The sequence below is a fragment of the Copadichromis virginalis genome, linkage group LG14 (assembly GCF_057382275.1).
Source record: "Copadichromis virginalis isolate Kocher_CV1m ecotype Utaka linkage group LG14, C_Virginalis_male_GT1.1, whole genome shotgun sequence".
Lineage (NCBI taxonomy): Eukaryota > Metazoa > Chordata > Actinopteri > Cichliformes > Cichlidae > Copadichromis > Copadichromis virginalis.
In genome coordinates this window covers 23,612,119-23,636,996 of record NC_140631.1, presented here as the reverse complement: position 1 = coordinate 23,636,996, position 24,878 = coordinate 23,612,119, and the positions used below count along the sequence as shown (strand labels likewise).

General features: G+C 40.2%; 1 protein-coding gene across 1 annotated transcript in view; it reads left to right on the top strand.

The window, feature by feature from the left end:
• The first annotated feature begins 381 nt into the window (after positions 1–381).
• Positions 382–24,878, top strand: part of limk1a (LIM domain kinase 1a) — a 56,288-nt gene continuing 31,791 nt past the window's right edge. The window contains exons 1-2 of the mRNA XM_085430008.1: positions 382–661; positions 3,652–3,751. Coding sequence (XP_085286134.1) covers positions 604–661; positions 3,652–3,751 — 158 coding nt within the window. The 5' untranslated portion in view covers positions 382–603. The remainder of the gene's footprint in view (positions 662–3,651; positions 3,752–24,878) is intronic.

Here is a 24,878-nt window from a genome sequence, read left to right as displayed (position 1 = left end):
CTGACTACACTGCAGCTGCTTTTAGATTTGCCTTCATGGGTTTAAAACCAGCCAACCACTTCATTTTATTTCCCTTCGTTACAGCTTCTTTTTATGTTGCACCCTTTGCTTACACTTTGTTTGCACTTCTATGAGACACTTAGCAGCTACTTCCAGCACCTCCACCTATCCCATATCTCAACCCCTTTCGCCACTATCACGCATCAACGCGTTAATATTTTACCTGCCTTTCTACAAGAGCGCACTCTGTCTACTTGTAGTTACCTTGTAGTTACTATGGTGGCGTTTCTGCGCCGTCTCCCCCCACCTACCCCTCTCCCCTCCGTCCCTCCTCCACCAGACTTTATTAAGCAGGGCGTGTTTGTGGTTGGCCAGCCCCCTGTTTCCTCCGCACTGCTCGGCAGCTTCATTGGTCAGCGCCTCTCTTGAATGAAGCGCCGCAGAAACGTGCAGGCAGCGGGCAGAAGGAAGCTGTGTGGGCCGCCGCAGGGAGCGACCGACGCGCAGCGACACGACCCCCGGGCGCGTTGCGGTGTGTGTCGGTGAACACCGTTTATCCGTCGAGCAGAGGCAGTTGGCTCTCTCCCGGAGCTCCGCGTGTGAATGAGGTTGATGCTGCTCTGTTGCACCTGGAAGGACGAACGCATGGGAGAGGAGGAAGGTAAGGACCTGCGTGCTGGTTACGCGCTTCAGCTTTTGGGGCGGGCGATGCGGAGACCACGGCGCACTCCCTGCTCCTCGAAACGCAGAAGATGCTCCAACAGAAAAAAAAGCTGCACACTGCACCGTTTCTGTGTTTACTGTACAGAAATAGGTTCGTGTGCAGGGAGCGCCAGGCTGTGCCGCAGATGAAGCCATTCTTCGAGTGGATGCGGCCAGCATGTTTGTATGCAACGTTCACCCTCAGGCCACCACCACACTCTTCATCTGCCGCCAGCCTTCTCCAATAATCCAGCATGCAGTGCTTATAAACAGGTTGTTACGTGAGAAGTAACTGTCCTTTAAGAGCTTCCTTCATGCTGTGTGAAAACACACAGATGGCAGAGTTTCCTGTTGTGCCTGCACCAAACTAAGACTCCCACAGACTCCATGATTAACTTAGGTGTGTGACCGGTGTAGATTTAATCGTTTAAAGCAGCCAGATAACCTTCTGATCTCATTATTAATGAAGCTGTTTTAATTGTATGTTTTTTTAATTCATTGTTTTCTGGATAGTGATTCAGGAAGCTATGGCTCGAACAGCTGGTAAACCACATTGTTGATCTATGTGTGTGTATTTTGGCATGTGGTGTGAGATAACTGTGCACACCGAGCTGTCAGTCAGCTTCACTGAGGTGAACAATGGGCGTCCTATGTAAGGTTTCACTTTGCATTGCAGTGTGGTTAGCTAATCTGGAAGTGTCTGCTTTAGGTCAGAGCGGGCGGGGCGTACGCACCTGTACCTGCACAGGTTTTACAGTTTGTGCCAGAATGTAGGTGTGTTTCTGTTTGCCTTGGCAGCCCTGTCTGAAGTCAACAGGAGGAAAGAGATCATGCAGAGAAATGCTCCACAATAAAAAATGCTATAAAAAAATTTAAAAAAAAAGATGGTAAAAAAGTGTTTAAAGAGAGAAGGCTGGAGGAGTGAAGAAGAAAAGCATTAGCACCAGACATCAGCACCCAAAGCTCTGCCAAAATGGCTTTCAGTTCACAGGATGGATGAATAATTGAAGCTGTTGTGCAGAGTTAAGTTTTATCAAGACTCTTCCACCAGTATCCAGATTTCATATTGTGGCACTTTTGAACTTAACCTTGGTCAAACTTGGGCCTCTTTATAGCTGCTTTGTATGTGGAGAAGTACTCTTGTTACTTCTTGTTGAAATGCCATGATGAAGAGGTGCTACGCTCGGCTGTTACTCTGAGGTGACAGTCGTGATGTTACTCTTGGGTGTACCGCAAGTTCAGGAGCTCAGCAGTGAGAGTAATGCGGGGGAACCTGAAGCAGTAGCATCTGTGCAGTTTTATTCTTTACAAATCAAAACAGCATCCCCACGGATGGAATGCTTTCAACTGGCTGCCATGTTTGTGTTTGCTGTTACTCACTGAGTCTTGCCGTGTGACTTTTTTTAGGCAAATTAACTCAGGCAACAAATGCATCTAACACAGCATAACGTTGGCCGCCGCCTCGCCCTTTGCACCAGATGAACCCTTACTGCAGGATAAATCGTCCCAACTCTGCCAAATTGCTTTTTTCCTGAAACTCTAATCATAATGAAGATTTTCCTAAGAGGTGGAATCTTTGATCTGCAGCTAATAAGATTCCTCTCATGGAAACGACTCTTATCAGGAAAGAAGTAGAAGAAAGCCGATGTCTGGTTTAAATTGTAAGGAAAATATAAAATGTTATTAGCAGGCATGTTATTAGCCTGCTAATAACTATGTTATTAACTATGTTATTAGCAGTTTTGATGATAACTACATTATTTTAAAAGCGTACATCTACCTGCCATCATTTTATGCATCATCTCAGTTTCTCTTTAGTTTCTTTGTGTCGTTTCCTGCTTTTACAACACGCACCCACGCCTCCACACTCATGGTGCGTTAAATTTGAATTTGAAAGTAGGAATTTCTGAGTTTCCAGTTGGGAATTTTCATCTGGAATGGCCCCCCTTAATCTGAATTTCCGAGGCAAATACAATGCAGCATCATCATCACCCTGATTTCTACACTCGATTAGTTTTGGACTTGTTAGCCAAGCTTGCTTAATAGAATAGCTCATTTCAGCTGCTCCCTTATTCACAAAGGGGTCGCCACAGCAGGGAGCTCCACATGTTTGACGTGGCAGATTCTCACACTAGATGTGACACCCAAGTGAGTCTGTCTCTCCTCTGGGACTGAACCAGGTATCTTTCGCGTGATAGAGATATGTGTAAACCATTACACTATAGAGCAGCTGTAGAGCTGCCAAAACAGTGTTTCCACCGTTTCCTCATACCCTTTCGAGCAAGGTTATGGTAGAACATCGTTAATACTTGTGCTGTGGCTCATTCTGTGGCCTTTTGTACAGGTAAATTGTGGGGGAAAAAACCCAAAACAACAAAAAAAAAATGGAAAGTTTATGACTAGAAAAAAGGGATAAAACATCCAATTAGAGGTAGGTTTGGAAAAGTAAAATAAAAGCCTTTTATTACTGAGCATAACTACCTTTGGAAACCTGGATGTTTTATGCCTTTTGGTCATAATATTTCAATTTTTCTCATTGCCAAAGTTTGAATATTATCCTATAATTCTAGGCAAAAAATTGTGTTTCTTTAAATGTTATGATTTTTTTTAATAAACAAGAGTTTTTCTATTAAACAGGGCAATGCAGCAAATTAGTGGTTTTGCCCCTGCTGAGCCGTATGCTCATTAAAAATGCCCCTTCAGATGGTACATCGTTTCTGCTCTGGTGGTAACGGTGGAGGAGACGCTGTGTGGTGTGTTTGTTTGAGTTGTGTGTTTTTAGAGCTGGGTTATAAACCAGCAGTGATAATTTGCATAGCCAGATAAGCGGTGGAGAAGGCATACAGACAGAGACACAAACACACATCTCTTTGTGCGAACTGTTTATAACTTTATGTTTAATGAGCTTTAATATGGTGATATCAGCACGTCGGTCTCCTGTCATTACAGCTGGAGGAAGTTTGCCCGTGTGCGCGGGATGCAAACAGAGGATCTACGATGAGCAGTACCTCCAGGCCCTTAACAATGACTGGCATACCGTCTGCTTCAGGTACTTTCAGCACAAACAGCAAACCAGACTCAACATATAAACCCAGACTTTGAGTGCACACACGTCTTTAAGTCTCACTGAGTTTTTGGCCACTTGGGAACAACACTGAAATATCACAGTGCATCTTGCTTATTTATCCATCCTACAAGTCCATCCAGCTAGAGCAAATACAGGTCAAAAGTTCACTGGCGTTTAGCGCTGTTCATAGAGTCGACCTGAAGGGGAATTCTGCCTATCAATTAGCTGCTAAATGTTCCACTGTGTTCAACAGCCGGTTACCAAGTGTCTGCTGAATGGTATATTACTGTGATTAATATATCACTCATTATTACTGCTTTAAAGGACAGCGAAGGAGTGAGTGAAGTGAGTTAATGGTTGCACATATAAGGCATAAAAGTACCCTAGAAAATAAAATAAAAATACCAAATATTTGCTGTTTTCAGTGTTTAAAAGTCCTGTGAGTCCACAGTCCAGTGAAAACCCTTTCTTTCTTAAAATACTGGTTCCACAGGAAAATAAAGGCTAAGCAGTAGCTGGATGTTGCTAATCATATCCACTGTCTGTCTGATCATCAGTTTACAGGGCTGAAGCATTCAGTGTAGGTTAAAGAGCCCGACAGCATGGCTTAGGCTTGAAAGGTTTCATCTGAACAAACCACAAGGCTTCTGGAATAATGTCCTTTGGGCATGTTTGGCTGTAATGTACAAACACCTCATAGCAGCAAACAGGCACGGTGGTGGAGGGTGATTATTTAGGCTTGTTTTCCAAGCATAGAACGTGGGCACCTATTAGTTATTAAGCTGATGATTAACTTCTCTGTACATCAAAGTATTCTAGAGTCAAATATGAGGCCATCCATCTGACAGCTAAATACTGACGCAAACTGCGTCGTGCAACTGGTCAGTGATTCCAAACACAGCAGCAAAGTCCAGACCGAACTGAAATGTTGTGGCGGGACCTTAAGAGAGCTGTGCAAAAAAAATGCTTTCAAACTTCAATGAACGGATGTAATGTTGTAAAGAAGTGTGGGTCAAAATTCCTCCACAGAGATGTGAGAGACTGATAAAGTTATTCCTACTAAAGGTGGTTTAATGAGCTAGTTAATCATGGGGAATATTTATTTTTCACAGGACTGCAGAGAGTCCCGTGAGAAACTTTATCTTTCACATGACTGTGCGATTAAAAAAAGATCAGGTTTCAGGATGTTAGATAAACCAGTTTATTCATATCACCTTGGGAAACTGTAATAAAAATATTAAATGGGAGAAATAGCTGGCAAGTTGTGTAACAAGTTTAGTTTTTTGTGGTTTCAATGTAGGCTTTGTACTGCAGCATTTCCTGGAATTGCTACTGTTACAGACTCGTTCCCAGGCATGTCTGTGCCTGCTTGTGTTTTCTTTCATTTCGAGGAGCTAAACGTTTTCGTGTTATTGCCCATAATCACATCTTGTTCCTTGTTTAATCTTTCTTCACTGTAATGCTAACACAAGTATCCTCCTCCCACCACCTTTTCTAAGAAAATCTCCTTAAATCTGATCTGTATTTTTCTCACAAGCGTTTCCTTTTTGTGGGTGAAGGTAAAGGTAAAGTTTCAGATTTTGCTGTGTTTTCTTGTACTTTTAGTTTTTGATGAATTCTGTAACAGACATAACCTAAAGTAGTCCTGGCTGCAGACCTGCGTCAGACAAGTGCTAATGTCGAAACCTTCACATGATGCAGTAATGAAACTTTACAGGTGCGTAGCTGAGATCAAAATGAAAATTTGGTGTTTAAAGATGGGTGTGATCTAATTCACAAACACTGAGCAAAGACAGACATTGGCATTGTGGCTGTTGAGACATCTTCTCTAGTTTTGACCTGTAAAATTACAATGTCATGACACCTTCACAGTAAAGAAATTGCAAAAGATGCAGATACACATAAACACAAAGTCACTAGCGGTTTAAACAAGTCCTGACTGGCTTACAGTCAAATGTGTGCTTCTGAAAAATGACATTTAACAATCTGAGAGCTGAGTCAACTCCAACCCTAAGCCATTACATTTTGTAATTTTCCTCACTTATAAGTGTCTCCTTTAACATTTTGCTCACAAAATATGCGTACTCGATTATTTTTATGAAACTATTTTACCCATCGTGTATGAGAAAAGTGGAGATGGGTAATAATTCAGGTCCGTTTCCACTTCTCTTGTCTATGGTGTGCCACAAGGTTCTGTTTTGGGACCTTTATTGTTTCTTTTATATTTGTTCCCTCTTCAGTACTTTTCGAGCACTTTTAAAAACTTTTCCTATCATTGCTGTGCAGATAACATTCAGTTGTATCTCTCTTTTAAGCCACACAATATTTTTAAGCTTCAGGCGCCATTGAAAGTTAGACGGTAGACCTTTTTCTCCAACTTAATGAAGAGAATATAGAAGTGCTTGTTTGTGCTCCTGACAGATTTAATGAAAACTAGGTCCTCTGGCTACATTTGCTACATTTTTTGTCAGGAACCTTGGGATGACCTTTGACTCTCCTTTCACTCTGGATGGTTACGTGAAATCTCTGGTTTGCTCCTGTTTTTTATCACTTAAGAAATACCCCCAAGCTGAGTTCCATTGCGACATGCTCTGACCTCATCACATCTGGATTTCATCATGGCTGCAAGACTTTTAACTATTTTTCTAAGTACTCACGTGTCGCACTGTTGTTAATTCAGTTCCATTAGCTTCAGAGTCCACTGGTTTTTGCTTTTGGAGCTCTGCGTGGACAAGCACCAGCAAACATCAGACAACTTTTACATCCATATGTCCCCAGTAGGCTTCTGAGGTCATGTGATCAAGACTTGCCATAACAGCTTTCTAATAAGCTGGTACTTTACCACATTACCTAAGCAGTTTCTGACGCGTGCTCCACAGCTGTGCGCTCAAAATACTCACAAGTCCAAACTTTGCCTTCGCCTCTTCATGCAATTCTTGTCCCAGTTGACTATCAGTTATGCAGCCTAACCTTACATTGTTAACTGTTGCATTTTTGACCTGAACGATTTAACCCCTTCCCCTTAAATCCCCTTAAATGCAGTAACCCAGCAGGTAACTGCCCCATAGTGTGCAAAAGACCAATAACAACAAAAACAGCATGTATAAATAAAACTTTATTTAATTCCTAAAAACATACAATACTTATAAAACATAAATATTGTCTTTAAGTTTGCCATATGAGTGCTGTTCTCTGTACTTTGACTTCATTACAGATAGTTACAGAAACGTTCAGACTTGACCTGTCTGAAAACCTGTTACGCAATTTTATTTACACAAACCAGAGCAACTCATAGAGGCACTCGCATACCTGAAGTTGCTCAAGACTTTTTCTCCTAATCAACCAAAAGGAGTCGTTCTTACTCCGATGAAGCATACGTTGGTTGAACTCTTGCGTCAAACCTAAAGCCACCCCCATATGAACATTTCTACAGTCCGTGGATTTGGAGAAATGAACAAGCAGGTTTTAGTTTCTGACTCAGATTCTGGTAACTTGCACTACACCATGTTGTGTGTGGGCAGAGAGACTGTGTGTGTCTCTGTGTGAAAGAAATCTATTAACATTTTTGAATTTTAATTGATTTTCATGAGCAGAACTGATCCTATCCTGGTAGACAAAACACAGAAGTTTTTAACATTTCTGCAACTGAATATCAAATGTTGGAGCTTGCATTAGAGTCCAGATCCATCCATTCATTAAATAGATTTAATATTTAATAGGTCAGTCTTCTTCTGTATAAACAAGCTTCCAGCTATCACAAAAGACTTTATGGTCTGAAAGGAAAGCAAAGAGTGTTGTTCGTCTCCTGTTACTTTTCATCCTCTCTGTTAAATATCTTTCATTAGGAGCTCTTATGTTAAGACTGCTGCATGCTGTCCTAAGTTTAAAAGAAAGTTAAAGTGCAGGCGTCACTTAACATTCAGTCAATGCAGCCGCCTTGGGTCATGTGACACGAAGCTCGGAGCAGACAAATTAAGACGTAGTCGCAGATGTTTCAGATGCACTAATGGTGATCGATTCCTTCAGCAAGGCAGAGCCAAGGAAAAATGTGTTTTTATGAAATACCAGAAATAATCAGGTAGATTTCTGGGAGGAATTTCCCTGTAGTAAACATATTAATTCTGTAGATTTCCTCCATCATTTCGCTACTCCTTTTAGTGGTCGCCACAGCGGCTCATCTGCCTCTATCTCACCCTATGCCTAAAATCCTCTGTCACACCAACCCTCTGTGTGTACTCCGTCGCTACATCCATTTAGCTTCTCTGTGGTCTTCCTCTTTTCTTCCTGCTCAGCAGCTCCATATTCAGCATCCATTGTTTAATATTTTCCTAATTAAACTAAACTGGATATAAACAGTCCAGGACTGTCACTTAGTTTCGCGAGTGGAGATTATTAACTTTAAAAGTGGGCTTATTTTTAAATGACTGTTTAGTTTTTTTGATTAACAGGACACAAACGCTGTCGCTGCTTTTCTTACTGATGATCTTATGTAACGTTTCCTTCTCTTTCTCTCGTCTCTACTCATCTCACATCCTTCATGGAGATAACCTTGTTTGTGAGAAGCAGGAGAACAAACAGCCACTCGCTGAGGAGTCCTCCTGCTGTTTAAGCACTCAAAGCTTCACAAGTCAGCCTCCGTGCCTCTGATCACTATTACTTTATCTTGTTTTTTTTTTTAATTTCATAATTAATTAAGAAAATAAAAAATAATCTGAGACTGAAAAGATGATTTCTGAGTGGGTTCTGACCAAGATAGAAAACAGCTCAGGCAGAATAGTGCATATAAACACATGCACACAATGGTTTACACATAGAAGTAAATTAAATGCATAAATAATGAAGTGTACTGACGTGAGGATTAAAAATGTCTTAACTAAAGCCAAAATAAGCACTGTAGGTCAAACAGGGTCAATGATGGTCACGTATAACAGATGTGACTACCAGATGTGACTTCCTCCAAATGTACTATAATTCATCCTCAGCAGTTTGAAAACCAGCTTTTCAAACTGTTGTATAAACAGAGGTTTTTTTTAGTGTGTTTTAGGGGTTTTTTTGTTCCACACTTTGTTATCCCCTTTCCCAACCACACTGCCTACATTACCCTGAATGCAACTCAGACACCGATGTATATTCACAGATTTGGGTGCGCTATCATGAAAAAGTACAGACATGAAAACTACAATTCATCCAGTGCCCACTTGAGGCTGGCTGCAAGTGAGTCAATTCAAACAGACTCCCGTGGTCAGTTTTTACATCAATTTGTAATGTTTGTGTATTCTGAAGACAGATAATACGGCCTGCTGTTAGGAACAGGGCACCCTGAGATCTCTGCCCCATTTTTAGAAGTGAAAGTGAGGTACTTGGTAGTTCATCCACCTTTACTGTTTATGGATGCAGCATGCTAACCAACTTTGCTGTGATTGTGTCCGTGCTGTAAGACTTTTTCCCAGTCTGTTGTAGCATACTCCTCAGACATTATACAAATGTGCTGGGCCACCGAAAGATTATATATACAGCAGCTGCTTGGCCATGGGAAACACATGCAATGAAACTCCCGGCACGCAGACCGTTGGTGAGGTGCATTGTACCCTTTACGTACTGTGTAACGTTATGCACTCTGCCACTTCATGATGGAGTTCCTAAAAGCTTACACTTTACAGTAATACAAGTTAGAGTTGATCGCTCCATCTAGGATGGAAGGAGTTTCACAAAATGACTTGCAGAGGTGACGTCCATTTAAGCAGTGCTTAATTTAAGGAGCTCTTTAGAACAAACAGTTCTTTCACAAATTTTTGTAAAGGCAGACCCCATGGCTACATGCTTCATTTTATACACCTGTGGCCGATAGCTGCCCACACACAGGTAGAAACTGTGTTTAATATGGGGACTGGTAGACAAAGACAAAAACTTACTAATTCACCCATTCTTAGTATTTGAAATAAAGTTTGAGGGTCAATATAGCAAAAGGTCATTGGAGATATCCTGGAAAACCTAAAGTAATGGCAGGCATGGAGGTCCTGGTGGTTATGTCTTTCTTATAATGTCAGTCTGTGGATAATGCAGAGTCACCTGTCTTCGAACAGAGATGAGGAGCAGTTGAAAAGGTCACATTCTTCTAATACCACATTGTTTTTCCTTCATTTAAATTTTGATCAGTAAATTACTCAGATGATATCACCACATGTGTAGACATAAATTCTTTAAAAAGAGAATTTTAAAGGTTGAAGAATCTTCGGGGTTATACAGAAACAAATACTAATACAGAGCTGGTGCTGCTGCCTAAATCTGTTGGCCGAACGGTGTAGCTGTCATCAGTTGGATCGGCTTACATTCAAACACACTCGCAGTGCCTCCACTGGTCACAGGTGGCACAGTGCAGCTGTATCTCATCTACAGTGCAAAGAATTTGCATGGAGACCTCTTCTTGGTCATTGTTAACGGGCATCACATGTAATCAAAAAGCCACATTTCACTGATAGTAGCTTTTAATAGTTGCACTGACTCAGCTTTATTGTCTATTGATTTTGACCGGCTGTAAAGGTAGTAAATGTCCAGCTGCGTTTTCGAGTCTTGCCTGTTTTCGTCAGTTCATCCGAGCTGGTCAGTGGGTTGGCTTGAAACTCAGCTCTGAGTGGGTCATTAATGATTTCCTCCTGGCCAGATATCTGAATGGGAAATCTGAGGAGGGCATCCTGGCGAAGGGTTGAGTCCACAATGGTTTGTGGTATCTATATGCACGGTGAGCACAGATAGGGAGTTACAAATGACTGAGAAGGGCTGCTGCAGGTTTCTGTGCATGCTTTTTCCACCCTGACTTTTAAAGTAAAAGCGCTTTTACTTGTGTTATCTGCTGTCAAGAGCCTCGTGTAGCTGATTCAGACGTGAGCTCTGTGTCAGCTCCATCACACTTGTTTGAGGTGTCAGATATCAGCTTGTAGCTTTCAGCCCTTCTGCTCCTCCACCATGTAGTGATGCTACACACACCGGAACTGTTGAATTAATAACAGGAGAGAAGCTGTGTGTGTGATGGAGGTCTGTAAAAAGAGAGTTTTCCCCCTCGAGAGCACAAATGGATAGAAATTAGAACAGGATCTTCAGAGAGAAACAGATTTCCATGGTAAATGAAGGTTGAACATTGGTGGGAAAGTGAGGAGTGGGACAGGGACTTTCTGGAGCTTAAATCCTAACCCAAAAAAGAAGTTTTCCTCTGAAAACAGCAGGAGCTAGGCTTCATGGGAAATCGCAGTCAGGCTCTCAGTATGAACTGTTTTTTTTTTTCCATTTACATCAAAGCTGAACTGCAAAACAACATTAATGCATCCACAATATTTATTCATCTATACTGATCTGAAACTTCCATTATGTTGATTTATTCAAACATGTTGGTTGTAATTTGTTACTCAGAGATGTGTGTTACAGGCTTTCTTTCTTAAATATGATCCACATGTTTGACTTTACGTCTGATGCCCATCCTGAAGCTAGCCTTCTCATTTATCTGGGCCTGTGGCCCCCTTGATCACCGTAAACAGACTGGCCATGACCTTTGACCTCACTTGCTGTACTTTCACGTTTTTCTGGCCTTTTTCAGCTTTATTTGATAGATACAGTGAAGAAAGGACAGGAAAGCAGGGTCAGATAAAGTCAAAGGGCTGCGGAGTCACATGTTGGGCCGGTCGCTTTCTTCCGTATGGCGTGTGGTCGCCTGATTAACGCACTGAGCTAAACCAGCACCCAATAAACAGTACTTTGATGAATAATAAAAACATTTATGGCGTTTTTAATGGCTTGTAGTTAATTTCTTGCTGCCCCGGCACTGAATAACCTTCACTAACGTTTCTCATTTTATCTTGTGGTGAGTTCACTAGTCCGACTAAAACATGCTGAACGTCTCAGTGCTTCATGATTTTTAATTATTCATTTATTCATTATATCTTAAAAGGACCATAACGAGTCAGAAGGCAGCGAGAGTCCCTTTGTAAATTTCATTGATTTGAAAACCTTAAATTTAGGAATTGAACAACTCCATGGAAAAATTGTGTGGATCAGGATCACTATGAAAGGAGTGCACCTCAAACTGCTGTGGCCTCTCTGATTTAGGGGATAGGTTGGTTTCTGCTCTTCGTCTGACACGGCCATGTGTTTGTCTTGTAGTCTGATTCACCAGCTTACAGTAAAGCTAAATAATGACTTTTCTAATTTAGAATAAAAAATAAAACTGCTGTAAAATGAGTTCATTAAATCAGATAAAGCTGAACTGAAAATCAATATTTATTTTTCCCTCTGAACACTCGACTGCTGCTGCACTTTCTCTCCAGTGCGCTGCAGCCCCTTGCTGCTCGCAATAAAACCATTTCTGCTTGACAATCAATAAGCTTCTGCTTATTTAGCACTTTAGATAAAATCCATTTCATTCATCCACCACATCTACACATGTGCACGTCTGATCACCTGCAGTGGGTTTTTTTCCCTGATGCTGATAGTGCACAAATGCTTATGTGTTTCCACACTGTGTTATCAACAAACATGGAGCTTTTTATGATGGTTTAAGGAAGGATGAGTATACTTTAAGTCTGCTGCTCTGCCTGCACTGTGGGGCTCACACATTTACGTCTCCATCTGTCCTGTACGCTTACTCACATCTGCAGGACAAACATTACAGCCCTCGACGAATTTTAAAAAGCGCTTGAGATCGTTTATTGGTGGCAGCGCTCTGCGATACTCATTGTGTCAGTGACAGAAAGCATGAAGAGGCTGCAGTGACTCAGCTGCTTTCACCTGCAGATGAACTCTGCCTGGTAACAGAAGCTCCAGAATGTGACGGAGACTCGACGTCAAGTAGTGGCAGGCTGAAAGGACAGAAAACTGCCTCAGGAAAACAAAGTCGTTTTAAATAAAGGTTTGTTAAAGATTAAACAAGGATTTGACTAACAGAAAATACTGTACATCCTTTCATATACAGGGCTTTGCAGAAATCTTGAACGGTCCCTCATTTTTTAATGTTTTTGCTTGCAAGTTAGACTTTCTTGTAATTTTTTAAAAGTGGTCTTGAGCAGTAGTTCTGCAGGCTTTCCAAAGGTCTTTCAGAGTTTTTCCATTGGAAATTGTCTGCTTTTTCACTCATGTAAGTCCTGTCCTTGTACCTGAGCATTTTTAGAGGAATTTCCTTTTTGTTAAGCAACTTAACACTGATCATTCAAGCTTATAAAAGGCACCTCACTCAAGAATTAAGCAGTGTTGTGTCCACACATAACAGACAACGTGGCAAAGAAGCTATTTTAAACTGTATCTTTAGACACGTTGATACTGGCAGCCTGTGACAAAAACACAAGTTTGTTTCCATTCTTTTCTATTGAATCAGGTCATCTTGACCATGTCTCCAGACCTAAAAGCATTTAGTTGCTGCCATGTGACTGGGTGACTAAACATTTGTGTTAATGTCTTGATGCATGATCAATCATCTGGGTAAGGAAATCCCAGAAAACTGATTCTGTTCATCTAGACGTTGCGTTCTTAGTGGGAGTACAAAACCAGTTGTACCTAATAAAGTGAGTGCTGAGTGTATACTCACACAGAAATCTGATAAGGAATAAGACACAGGAAACGAGACAGGGCTGAACACAATCAATGAAGTGAAGACACAGAGGAAGCAAAAATGAAACAGGCCATCACAGAGAGCAAACTACAAAGTAAGACAAAGGATGCTAATCCTAGCCCAACCCGCTATAACAAGAAAACGTGTAATAGACACGCCGGTCCCCTGTGTCCATTATACGAGAATGCAGAATTTGCAGTAAGCTACAGTAACAGCAGTGGGAGCTATTTTATTTCACGCCAACATGAAAATAATCACAAGTGGGTGTTTGAACAGACATTATTAAGACATTTACACTTATACACATATTAGCCCCCTAGCTTAATCGTTTCCGGCCCTAGAATTTACTTTAACCGTTTTTTGCTCACTACAGACTTTGTATCTCCCCCTGCTGGTAATGCAGTTTTTGCCTAGCCTCAGTACAAAGTATGGGCAAGGAAGCACCCAGGGATAAAGGGGGGAGGGCAATGACAACAATCTTAAAATACTAGACACCTGAGGCCTGTAACTATGAAGCAATATTTAATGAAGTTACCCAGGTAACTAGAATTAATCCTCGGTTTTGATCATGTTAATGTGGGTCGTTTCTCACTGTGGTATTTTGCCATGGTAACTCATGCTGCTGTAGAGCATTTCTGAAAGATCCCTGAGACTTTGGTGCATGGTGAGTAGGGAGAGTTTACATTTTTTTAGTACTATTCAAAGTTTTTGTGTTTCCCCTGAATCTTCTTATATGTAACCATTTCATTTTTGAAATTAATTTTTTGAAAGCAAAAATATGATGATCCCAAAACAGAGCAGCTATCAGTACTTATTGATCCCATATCAACTTCACACATAGTCGAAGCCTTTGTTTGATTTTTTTTCCTTACACCACCGAGGCTGCGGTTTAAAGAATAAAAACTGAAATAGTCTTTTAAAGCCTAATTTAAAGAAACACTTGATGATAATCCATCGGATTATCTCATGTGTTAATGATAGAGTTGTTGGACTGACAGTCAGCGTTTTTGCCCGCTATCTTTCCTGGCTTCAGATAAGCTAAACTGTCTTAATGTAGCCGCTTTTTGACAGCCTCATTGGACAAAGCACTTAAAGTGCACACATGTTCATTCAGTGCTTTAAATATATGGTGCTCTTTCTTTCATGTTGCTGCTTTCGGTCAACCTGTTTAACCTATTAATATTGGAATAATAGTTTCATTTTCCTTTGTGAAATCAGCTGCTCTGCTGGCATCACCCCCGCTTCCATGTGAACATGCAGGGGACACCCTGGGTTAACATACAGAGCAGATAACCGATTACTGGATTGCTAATCTTAGGGTGAGTGACTCCAGATAACAGAAATATACCCCAGGTATGCTGAACTCACAGACCTCAGAAAACACAATGACAACTAACCCCCAGAAAAATCTCATTAAAATACTAATACTTAGAGCTGGGCGATATGAGATTTTTTCATATCACGATATGTTTTTTTCATTTCAGGCGATAACGATATCTATCACGATATAAGCCAAATAACTATATTTGTAAGATTTAAATGTGCCGTTGCTCACAAGTAAAATGTGAAATAATCAGCAGCTTGTTTTTATTTAAATATTTATTTCCCATAATAAGTTCAACAGGGTAGATGTACTTAAGGAACATGAGACTTTTTCAGATAAATAAGGGCAAATATTGCAAACTACACAAAAGGCAGCCGCTAAAGCGTTTAAGTTTCAAAATAGAACAAATGAAACAGACTAAATTGTCAATTCCACTTAGAAACAAAATATTAATTCTAAAAATAAATCTTAGTTTGTTTTACAGAAGAACAGACAAAACTGACTAACCTTTGTCAATATCAAATAAACTGAGAACTAAAAGGAAATTCTCAATCTCTCCTTGTTGTATAGCTTAGCTTTTCAAACAGTTTTAACAGTTACTTTAGTCTGACAAAAGCCGAATGACGAATTAGCGCTTCCAGTCAGAGACTGAGGCTACGTCCACACGTACACGGGTATTTTTGAAAACGGAGATTTTCCGTTTTCGTTTTAAAAAATAATCCCGTCCACACATAAAGGCAGAAATGAAGGAAAACGCTGCTATGAACATGCCAAAGCAGCAGGTGGCGCTAGATTCCTAACCGTGCAGAAATGTTGGCCAATCAGAAGTCTAGAAGCCTCGGTGGGAAAAAGTAAACAAAGCTGGGGCATAGAAGCAGAACAGAGTCGTATGTGTGGAGGGACAGTAACTGTGTGTATATGTAAGCATTTAAACACTGCAGAGAGTAGAATTAACAGTATTGTAGAAATTCATTTCACCGAAACAATAACGTGGCGCACAGTGTGACGCATGCACCAGTTTATTGTATTTCCAGACTTGCTTTCGGCACATTTACAGTGCACGCTACTCTGTTTTTGTCAGACTTGAAATAGCCGAAATACCTTCACACTACGGAACTTCTATGGCTCTTCCGTTCGACAATCTCTCCGGCATTGGAACCATCGTCTGTTTTCTCTTCGGTCACGCTCGGTTGATTTTTCTAGTCGGCACGCTGGCTGCTTCCCAAACAAACACACGTGCGGCTTGGCACTTGTGCTGTACGTAACAAGTCACGCGACGTGACGCTGCGGCTGTGATTGGTTCGGCTCTGCGCTGCTTAATTTGGATTGGCTGACCTTTTTTTTTTTTTTTTTTTTTAAGAGGACAAGAGCGGCGAGGTCTATCGCGATAGCTTAATTTCTCTATCGAGTAAAAGTTATATCGCGATACATATCGTTATCGTTCTATCGCCCAGCTCTACTAATACTATAAAATATTGAGGAGATTAGAGCAGTAATCCTAATCCTAAATAACAAAAAAGAAAACTTAAACAGAAACTGAAACTTGAATAATTCTCTAAGTGTTCAAAACCACAACAAATCACACAAAAGCTCTTTTACTGGAATCAATAAAAAACTGAGAAAATGAAACCAAACAGAAAACACTTCCCAAAATAACACTGAAACTCCAAAAATCCCAAACATGCACAATAATTCTGTCAAACAAATGAAATGTGTGGAAAAATATAGCAGCAGAAAAGTAAAACTTGAAGCGCGAGTGTTGCAAACTTCTTTTGTAAGTAAATTACTTCACTAAATCTTTACCATGTAAGCTTATTAGCTGCCTCTAAAGTGCTGATGGAGCTCTAACTTATGGGGGCTTGTTTACGCTGCTGAATATATATACTTTTTTTTAAACTATTTTACTATTTTTATATTTTTTCCTCAAAATTTGGGGTTATGTCAAAATTCTGACTTACTCAGAGGGTTGAATCAAAATTATTATTAGACATAATAAAAACATATGACTTATGGATGCGGTGGGGGGGGGGGGGGGGGGGGTCTGTGGCAGACACAAGCTTCATTCATCAGGGCTTCCACAATGAGGGGCTGACCAGTGAGCAAGCGGTAACTAAACTTTCAAAATAAGAGCATGGCAATTGTTTCCTTGAAAACAAATGAATAAAAAAATGCTAACCTGTTTCTGTTTCCTGCAGGAACAGTAATTTGTTAACATGATTATGTGCTGAAGGTAATTTGATGTGTGGACTAACTGTGACTGATTCTATTTCTGAACTATCTCAAACATATGTTGATTGGCTGATATCAGCTTATCACTAAAGACTCTGCTGTCTGACTGGTTTGAATGTGGTTACTGTGGAAGCTTGTCTCCACCGCTCAGCCAGCGTAAGTCAAACCTTTGGGTTATTATCTCAAATTTGGAGTTAGTTACCTCAAACATTTGGACTCCAAACTTATGGGAAAATATCTCCAAATAAAGAAATAAAATTGAAATTTTAAGTTACTAAATGAGACGATGACCTGAAATTTTGAATTGGGTGGCATTTTTTCCCTCCTTTTTCTGGGTTAGAAACTAGCTTCAACGGGTTGCTGATTTCTCTGTGAGTAAGGTTACACCTTGCTCAGGAGCTGCTTCCTCTCTTCACCTCACCCCATCCTTCATAAAACGAAGCTCTCTGGTGCTCCTGTGAAGAGGTTGGTAAATCTAATAGTTTGAGAGGCCGTGGAAGGGTTTAATAGATGATGGATAAGAGGAAAATTTCATTTGCTCCGCCACAGCCTTTAAATGTATTGACGAGTGCAGGAAATTTGCCTCATGAAGTTTCAACAGAAGAAATGAGCTGCTGCGAGGAAGGCAGGGCCACTGTGGGCAAAGCCTCTGCTGTCACAGGGTCGAGTCTCCCAGAGGACGAGAACAGGAAGTGGCTGATAAAGAAGTGTGACCCTCTCTATACACAGCTGCACTCAGAGAGGAAGCAGAGGAAGGGAGAGACACTGACGCTTGTGACAGCGAGGCCGTGAAGCCGGGCGAGCTTAGTGAGTCAAACATCAGAGCTGCTGACATGAGTCTGTCTTCGGACTGTCTAAACAACGCCTTTGCTCCCTCGGGTGACATGTCAGCAAAGAAGCAACACAGCAGGCAGCCCAGAGTGTGAGTGCACCCATCAGTCTATGTTTATAGATGATAACAATGATGTTTGAGCTGCTGAGAGCGAAACAGAACTTTAGCTTGGATGTAAGTCGTGCTCCGAGCTTATTCGAAAACTCTTGTTTAGTCCAAAGTACTAAACAAGTGTAGAACTTTTTGTGGACTTTTTGTTCTGGCTGTCTTTTTGTTGGTCTTATTTGACAGTGTTGCAGTTTTCAAAACTTTATTTAACCCTATTGACCTTGACAAACCATTATTTTCCAAGCTGATGAAGTGTTTAAAGTATAAAATATATAAAAACTGTTTAAAGGAGGATGTTTCTGTTGGACTAACTGTTCAAAAGTGTACGCGACCATCGTCAAAACTAGAAATCTTCATTTTCGCATTATAAATCATTTAAAAAATAATTAAATGATTAGACTAATTAACAGGAACAGATTAATGAAAAATGTATTTGCTTAATTCTGTCAAAAAAGTTGGACTAAGAATTGAGTTTATGGCTAAATTTGTCCTAAAAAGTAACTTGTAACTAGTGATTATTTTCACTATGGATTTATTTACTGGTAATATATTAGTGACTTATTAATATTCTCATCTTTATATATATTTTTTTCTTGGTGCAGCTCAAAACCCAATTAATTATTAGACAAAAAAAAGGCAGTAAACTAACCCCAAAGAGAAAGTGTGGTGGTTGGTTAGGAGTGTCTTTCACTTTCTCTGTGCTGGCATGAAAAGCAGCACTAAGTGTATTCTGATATGCATGAACTATGTTCCTTGTATATATTCTGACCAACAGTCTTTAGGAATGCACTTGAGGGTGATGCAGTAACTGAAATTAACTCATTTCTCTTAAATGATCTCTCACTTCTCCAAAGTGCCGGCACACGTCAGTCCTCGGTGTCGTTCACACTTCCGTCTCTCTGGATGCAAAAGCCCCTGAACTTCCTGACTTCCCTCTTTTAAAAGTGCCACCATGAATCAAACGCTGCTGTCCCACATGTGACTGACACCGCGGGCTCAACGTCGTTGTTTTTTTTATCGGATAGACGTGCTTACGTCACCACCCTCGAGCAAAGTCGTGTGTTTTTTGTGAGTCACGTACTAGATGAGAATGCACTTTCTGGGCTTAGCACATTTATTTATTTTTTGGCTGTTTGTGTCTTAGAAGATAATGTAAGCATTATCCAGAACAACCAGGCACTCTGAGGGGACACTCAGTCCTCTCATTAACAACAGAGATGACGGTGGGATGAGCCCTAAAACGCTGGTCAAACTGGGAAAATAAAGTCAGTTTCGATGGTTGTATATTTAATTTTATGATTAGTTTTTCTCTGTGAAAGAATTAACTATTATACTTACTCCGATGCTCTGTTCTGTTAAGTCTGTTTTCATATTTTTTTCACCGTGTTTGCTTCTCTAACAAAGACGTTTGGTGATGCAACTTATTTTTTGTCAAGTTTTTCTTCCAATATTTACTCAAATTGTATTGACTTCCTCTTTTGAGGAAATAGAAAGTCATTACTTGTTTCCTCTTTTACGAACTTGAGACTATCACAGGAAGTTCTTAGGTGTTAATGTGGTAGTTCTGCAGGATATTGGACAACATTTAACATTTCCTGTGTTGTTTAATGGTCGCAATTGTAGCTTTTGAAAATCTAGAAAAACATCATATGAGTCTCCTTCCTCTGCCTGCACCTCGTCAAATTCATATCTGGAGTTCATGCCGGCTGATAATATTTGCAGCGGGGAGGAAAAAGTCGTCCTGTGTGACGGGTGTATTTTTATTAATCGCCTTTTTCCCAGCTCTAACCTTTGGCACTCGCTCCTGTGCTTTAATCACACTTTAAAAATTCAATTTTGTTCTGTTTGGAGGAGATGGAGTCCAGACTTAAACCCTGAATGGGATTAAAAAAGATGAAGAATATTAAAGTCCACATTTTGTCACTGTTGAAAGAGTCCTGCCAGTTTCATATCTGACCTTCATCATTTTACAGGGACAAAAAATAAGCTAAGCTAAGCTCACAAGAATAACGATGTTCTAGTTTTGCAGCATGATTGTGTTGAGAACAGCCCATTAATAGTTCAGCATGTAGATTAGTTTGAAAGCCAAAAAACTTCACATCCTACACTTCAAATATTTTAGCAGTTGTTAACAGGAGTGTAAAAAACAATAGGGCCCAAACTAAAGTTTACCTAAATGTCCGGGCAGTAGCAGCATTGTTTTGTTTTTTCCTCCTAACAAAAATCATTTTCTTTCAACTTTCAACTCTCACCCGCCTGTCCACACCCACCTGTGATGCCTTACCCACACTACCGTCTGTTGGGGGGAAAATAAAACTGCCATGTGACGCAGTAGAGGACTCTCTGACACCAAACCAGAAACAACGACACGATTATGTGATTAATGAGTCCACAAACAAAAACACAACTGTAACAATAAAGTCACATACATCATAGACAAAGACGAGACAAACAAGTAAATCCTTTTAAATGAAGTGTGCATGTGCTGGTAACTGTATGTTTACTCTGCTTGAGTCTCATAATGTATGATTAGAAGGGGGAGCCAAGAAGGGCACACTTCAGGTTCAGTAAAGTGGAGCAGCATCAGTAACTGGGTTGATTCTGTCTCAGTTTATCAAGTTTAAAATATTCCAGGGGAAAGATACACCTTCTATAAGGAATTATGCAAAATTTCAGGTCCCTATTGTCCTAATATAGCTTTCTAAATTATACATTGAGTTGGTTTATCAGTATTATTATTATTATTATTATTAATATTAATATAGTTATATGTTCTTTAAAATTGTCTAAATCAGGTGAATTGCTTCACAGACAGTTTGAAACCAGAAAAACACATTTAACTTCAGTGTGATACTTTCCTGGTATGACACCATGTACCAAATCTAAATCTGCTTATGTTTAAGGCTGGTTAAACGAGAGAGAATGTCATCACTATGTGCTTTTGTTTATGAGAAGCTGTAAACAAAACATTAGTCGCCTACCTGCAAATTTGTGGTTTCTGCAGGCCTCCAAATCTGCAAACATTCAAATATGTTCCATGCAACAAGCCTGAGAGTCCACATTCACAGAGCCATGGTACCAGATATTTGCCCTAAAAGATTAGCAGTGGAGAACTAGCTAATGATTTTTTCTACATGTGCAAAGTCCTCCAAATTTTAAAGTGGCATCTCAGTTAAACCCATGCTAGAAAAATGCATTTTGAGAACAAAATTGATAAGAATTTTGCATAAATCCTATTAAAAGTCTTTGTGTTTTTTTTTAATAGTGGTCCATGCAGTTGTTGATAATTCAGCAAAATAGTCTGGTGTGTGACTCACCTGTCCAACCACATAACCTCATACTTTGAGCTCATAGCATTGGTTCTCATGATTAATGCTAACAGTAAGTGTCCGGATAAAGCTTTTGTAGTGAGGTACTGTTATAACCACTGAACAATTCACTGGTTTCATTTCATGTGTTAGTGTTTAAGCTTGGAGTTGGTCTGTAAAAGAAACCTGCTACTGAATGAGACCTACTAAACAGCTCTCCCAAAGCTCCCAGATACCTTTTATCATCTTCCTCGATGGAACAAGTGAGACGGCCAGCGAGCCGACTGCACTGACAATCGGTCAGTCTACATGGCTTAGCAGTCACAAAGGAAACTGCTGCCGTGCACTCCATTCACTCACAGTCTGCCAGAGCTCCTGTTTACCAGCTGAATAGACCGCCGGGCCTGGAATAAAGAGTCTCTCCCACGGGCTGAAACACTTGTTCAGCAGAGTTGAGCCTCAGGAGGATGTCATTATATTTACTGTTTAAAATGCACAGCCCGCTCTCCTTGGCTGGTTCTCAATTCCTTAAGAGTAGCAGAAAACATGAGGGGTCAGCGTGAGTGTGGATGCTGCTGAGTCTGCCAAGGTCAGGGGAGCGGGGTGAAGCCTGATTGGCTGCGCTGATTTCCGGGTACCACCCAATAGAGTAAGACTGAAGGTGATGAGGTAATGCCTGGTTTTTTATGAGAGAGGGTGACATCATCGTTGTGGCATTTTGCGTTGCCGTGGAGAAGGAGGAAGGGGGAACCAGGCAGGGGGAGGGTGATGAAGAGGGGGCGCGTGGGAATGGGCCTGATGAATGTGTCTGTGCTGTGTGTTAATGTGTAAAGGCTGACTGAATCAAAGAGTCCAGCTCAGACAGAAAAAAGTCCTCATAGTCAGAGTTTTAACACACATGATCCTTTTATGTCACTGACATGTTGGACATCCTCCTTTCCTTCCTGGGAAAATATCAGGAGTGGAAATTTGGCTCCAGACCAGCAATCTAATCTATTTATGTCTCCTTTGAGGGGCGTCCCCCAGACAGTCGTTTCCTCAGCTTGACTTTCCCCCCTGTGTGTGCATGTATGTGTGTGTGAGACCACCCCTCCGTCTCAGTGCTCCTTTCTCTTTTGCCTGAGGTTGATTTGAGCCTATCCTCCACACACAGTAACAACAGCTGAGTGCTCACTCTGGGGTTTTTGCACAGTAGGCAAATTTGTTTCTATCACCGTCAAATATCATACACGTTTGATGTCCGTTGTCTAATTCTTCTAGATTTTTCTGGGCAGACGGGCAGACCTGTTTATTGGCTTATTGATCATAGGTACTCTCAGCATTTCATCTGTCTTTGCTGATAGAAGGAAGATGGATGTCCTGAGCTTGACTCGGATGATGGAAGATTTAATAATTGATGAAGAGATGCTTGTGTGTGCTGGTACGCGCGTGCGTGTTTGGGAGGTGCAGCAGTCCTATACACACATACTGTTTCCTTTTGAGCCCTCCCGTTTCCTGTAGCCACCTCAGCCTTCACCTCATTCAATGACCTGTGGTTATATGTACACACCCACACACAAAGACACATCACAAAATGCTGACCAGGACCGGGTGGGCGGCGGTGTTTGTGTGGGAGACTTGTTTGCTTTTACTTCACTGCGAGGCGTTCGAGTCATCAGAGAATAAAATCTAAGACATGTTTTCACGTACTAGCAAGTTAGCTCAAACTGAGGCGATAGTACTTGCATATATTTAGAATATGTAATATGGGAATTTATTGGTGTATATTTTAGTCAAGAAAAACTACAGGCAACATATCCAAAACTGTGCCGTTCCAGCTTCACAAATGCAGCCCTTTCTTTCTTATCTCACGTTGTATTCAGTGATGGTGAGCTGAGCAGACTGGTTCAGTATGTCAGGCTAGTCTATGGGCAGTTAAATGGCATTTTATAAACTTATTTAAATTAAGCCTTTAAAAAAATCTTGAGGTTACTTACTACTTTAAACTTGATGTCTACTTTGATTACATGTGGGAGAAAATAATTGTAATCTTGCTTCCTTTTGTATTTGCTACAGTGCAGATTTATATTTACGAGCACAAAGCTCTGCATGTCAGTTCAGCCTCGCCATGACAGCTGAAATAATGTGGACATTTATCCCCAATAAATTATTCATTGTCTGTCTGCGCGTCTGCTGTGTATTCCTGATTGACGCAAACCTGTAGAAGTGCAGGAAATTCTTCTCGCTGTTGAATTATCCTGTCTTTTTGAGATTTATTTCTTCCTTTAGTATGAGAAGTGTTAAAATTTTCCAGAGCCCAAGTGAATGTGTTTAAGTTTCCTGCTAAGCAGTCCAGAACCCAAAGATACTCCTTTTTTAAATTTTGCTGTGAGATGAACAATGTATTCTCACAACCTGCAAACACGAAATATTTTTTCAATAGTGCACTTTCCTTGACAAGCAACTTAAACAACAGATCAATCTAAATATTTGTGGATCAATTTCCCTGCAAATTGGCTAATTGACAAGAAAACTAATTAAAATAAACTAATTTAAATAATTTACTAACTAATCATTGCAAATCTGATAAAAAGGACTGTTCGAAAACTCCCAATATAGACACAGACTTAATTTAATCCAACGCTGGGTAGATTCACTTCACCGCACAAGAAAAAAATCCAAAAATCCAATGATTGGTCTGTTTTTAGTTTAATCACTGCTAATTAAAAAAGCAACTTTAATTGGTTTATCCTTTCAAATTTCATGTAACATTGATATTTTCATTTTAATATAACGGAAAATATGATGATTAATGAAGTTTGATCAACTTAATTATTCTAATTTTACTTCAAAGCCACATAAATAAATACAATGTGGTCTGTTTACATGTTGAAATGTACTGTGTGTTATTTCAGAAGAGATGTGTTCGGTCACATCTGTGTCGTCTTGTCTCATTCATTGTGTTTACATTTCCAATTGAGTCAGTCAGAAGATACATGTCTCTCCATTCATTCATTCATTCATTCATACCAGCTGGACAAGCTAATCACGTTAGGTATCGACCCGGGTCAGGCTGTCATTGTGACGAACAGATGAAGAGTCATTCACAAACATATTACATCATAGAGCTGTCCAATGAGATCATCTGATCCATCACTGATAGCGTTTCAGCACATTTAGCAGCATGTTAGTCCTACATCCACATTTATGGATATGTCGTGTATCAGAATGGAAACATTTTATATAAATGCACTGATTCAAGCTTCTTTTTTTATCTAGCCAATTTGGCCATTATAATGAAAAATGCAAAAGAAAGAGTCTTCTCAAATCCAATGTTGTAGTTTTGTTTTCTTGGATATTTCATAATAACCATAAAACATATTTGCAGTGTGCATCAGAAAGAACAGAATGAACTGAAATAACCTCAGAAGTTTGATTTTGAAGTTTTGCACATTTTGTCAACAACTTCATTCCTTTTTTTTCTTGTTTAACCAAACCAGCCCATTTTTCTATTAATATAGCTCAATACTGCAATCTTAAACAATGTTTCCACACAGTTATAAGAGATATTTGTCAATCCAGTGAAGATTCATGTTTGTTGAGCTTGACTAAAACCTTAAAAAACTTACAAAATACAGAATTCAAAAAACTAATTTATTCTAACATTTCAATATTAAGACTGTTCTCTGACCAGAAAGAAGTGGTCAGGGTTAACCTGTCATAGACCTGGACATACC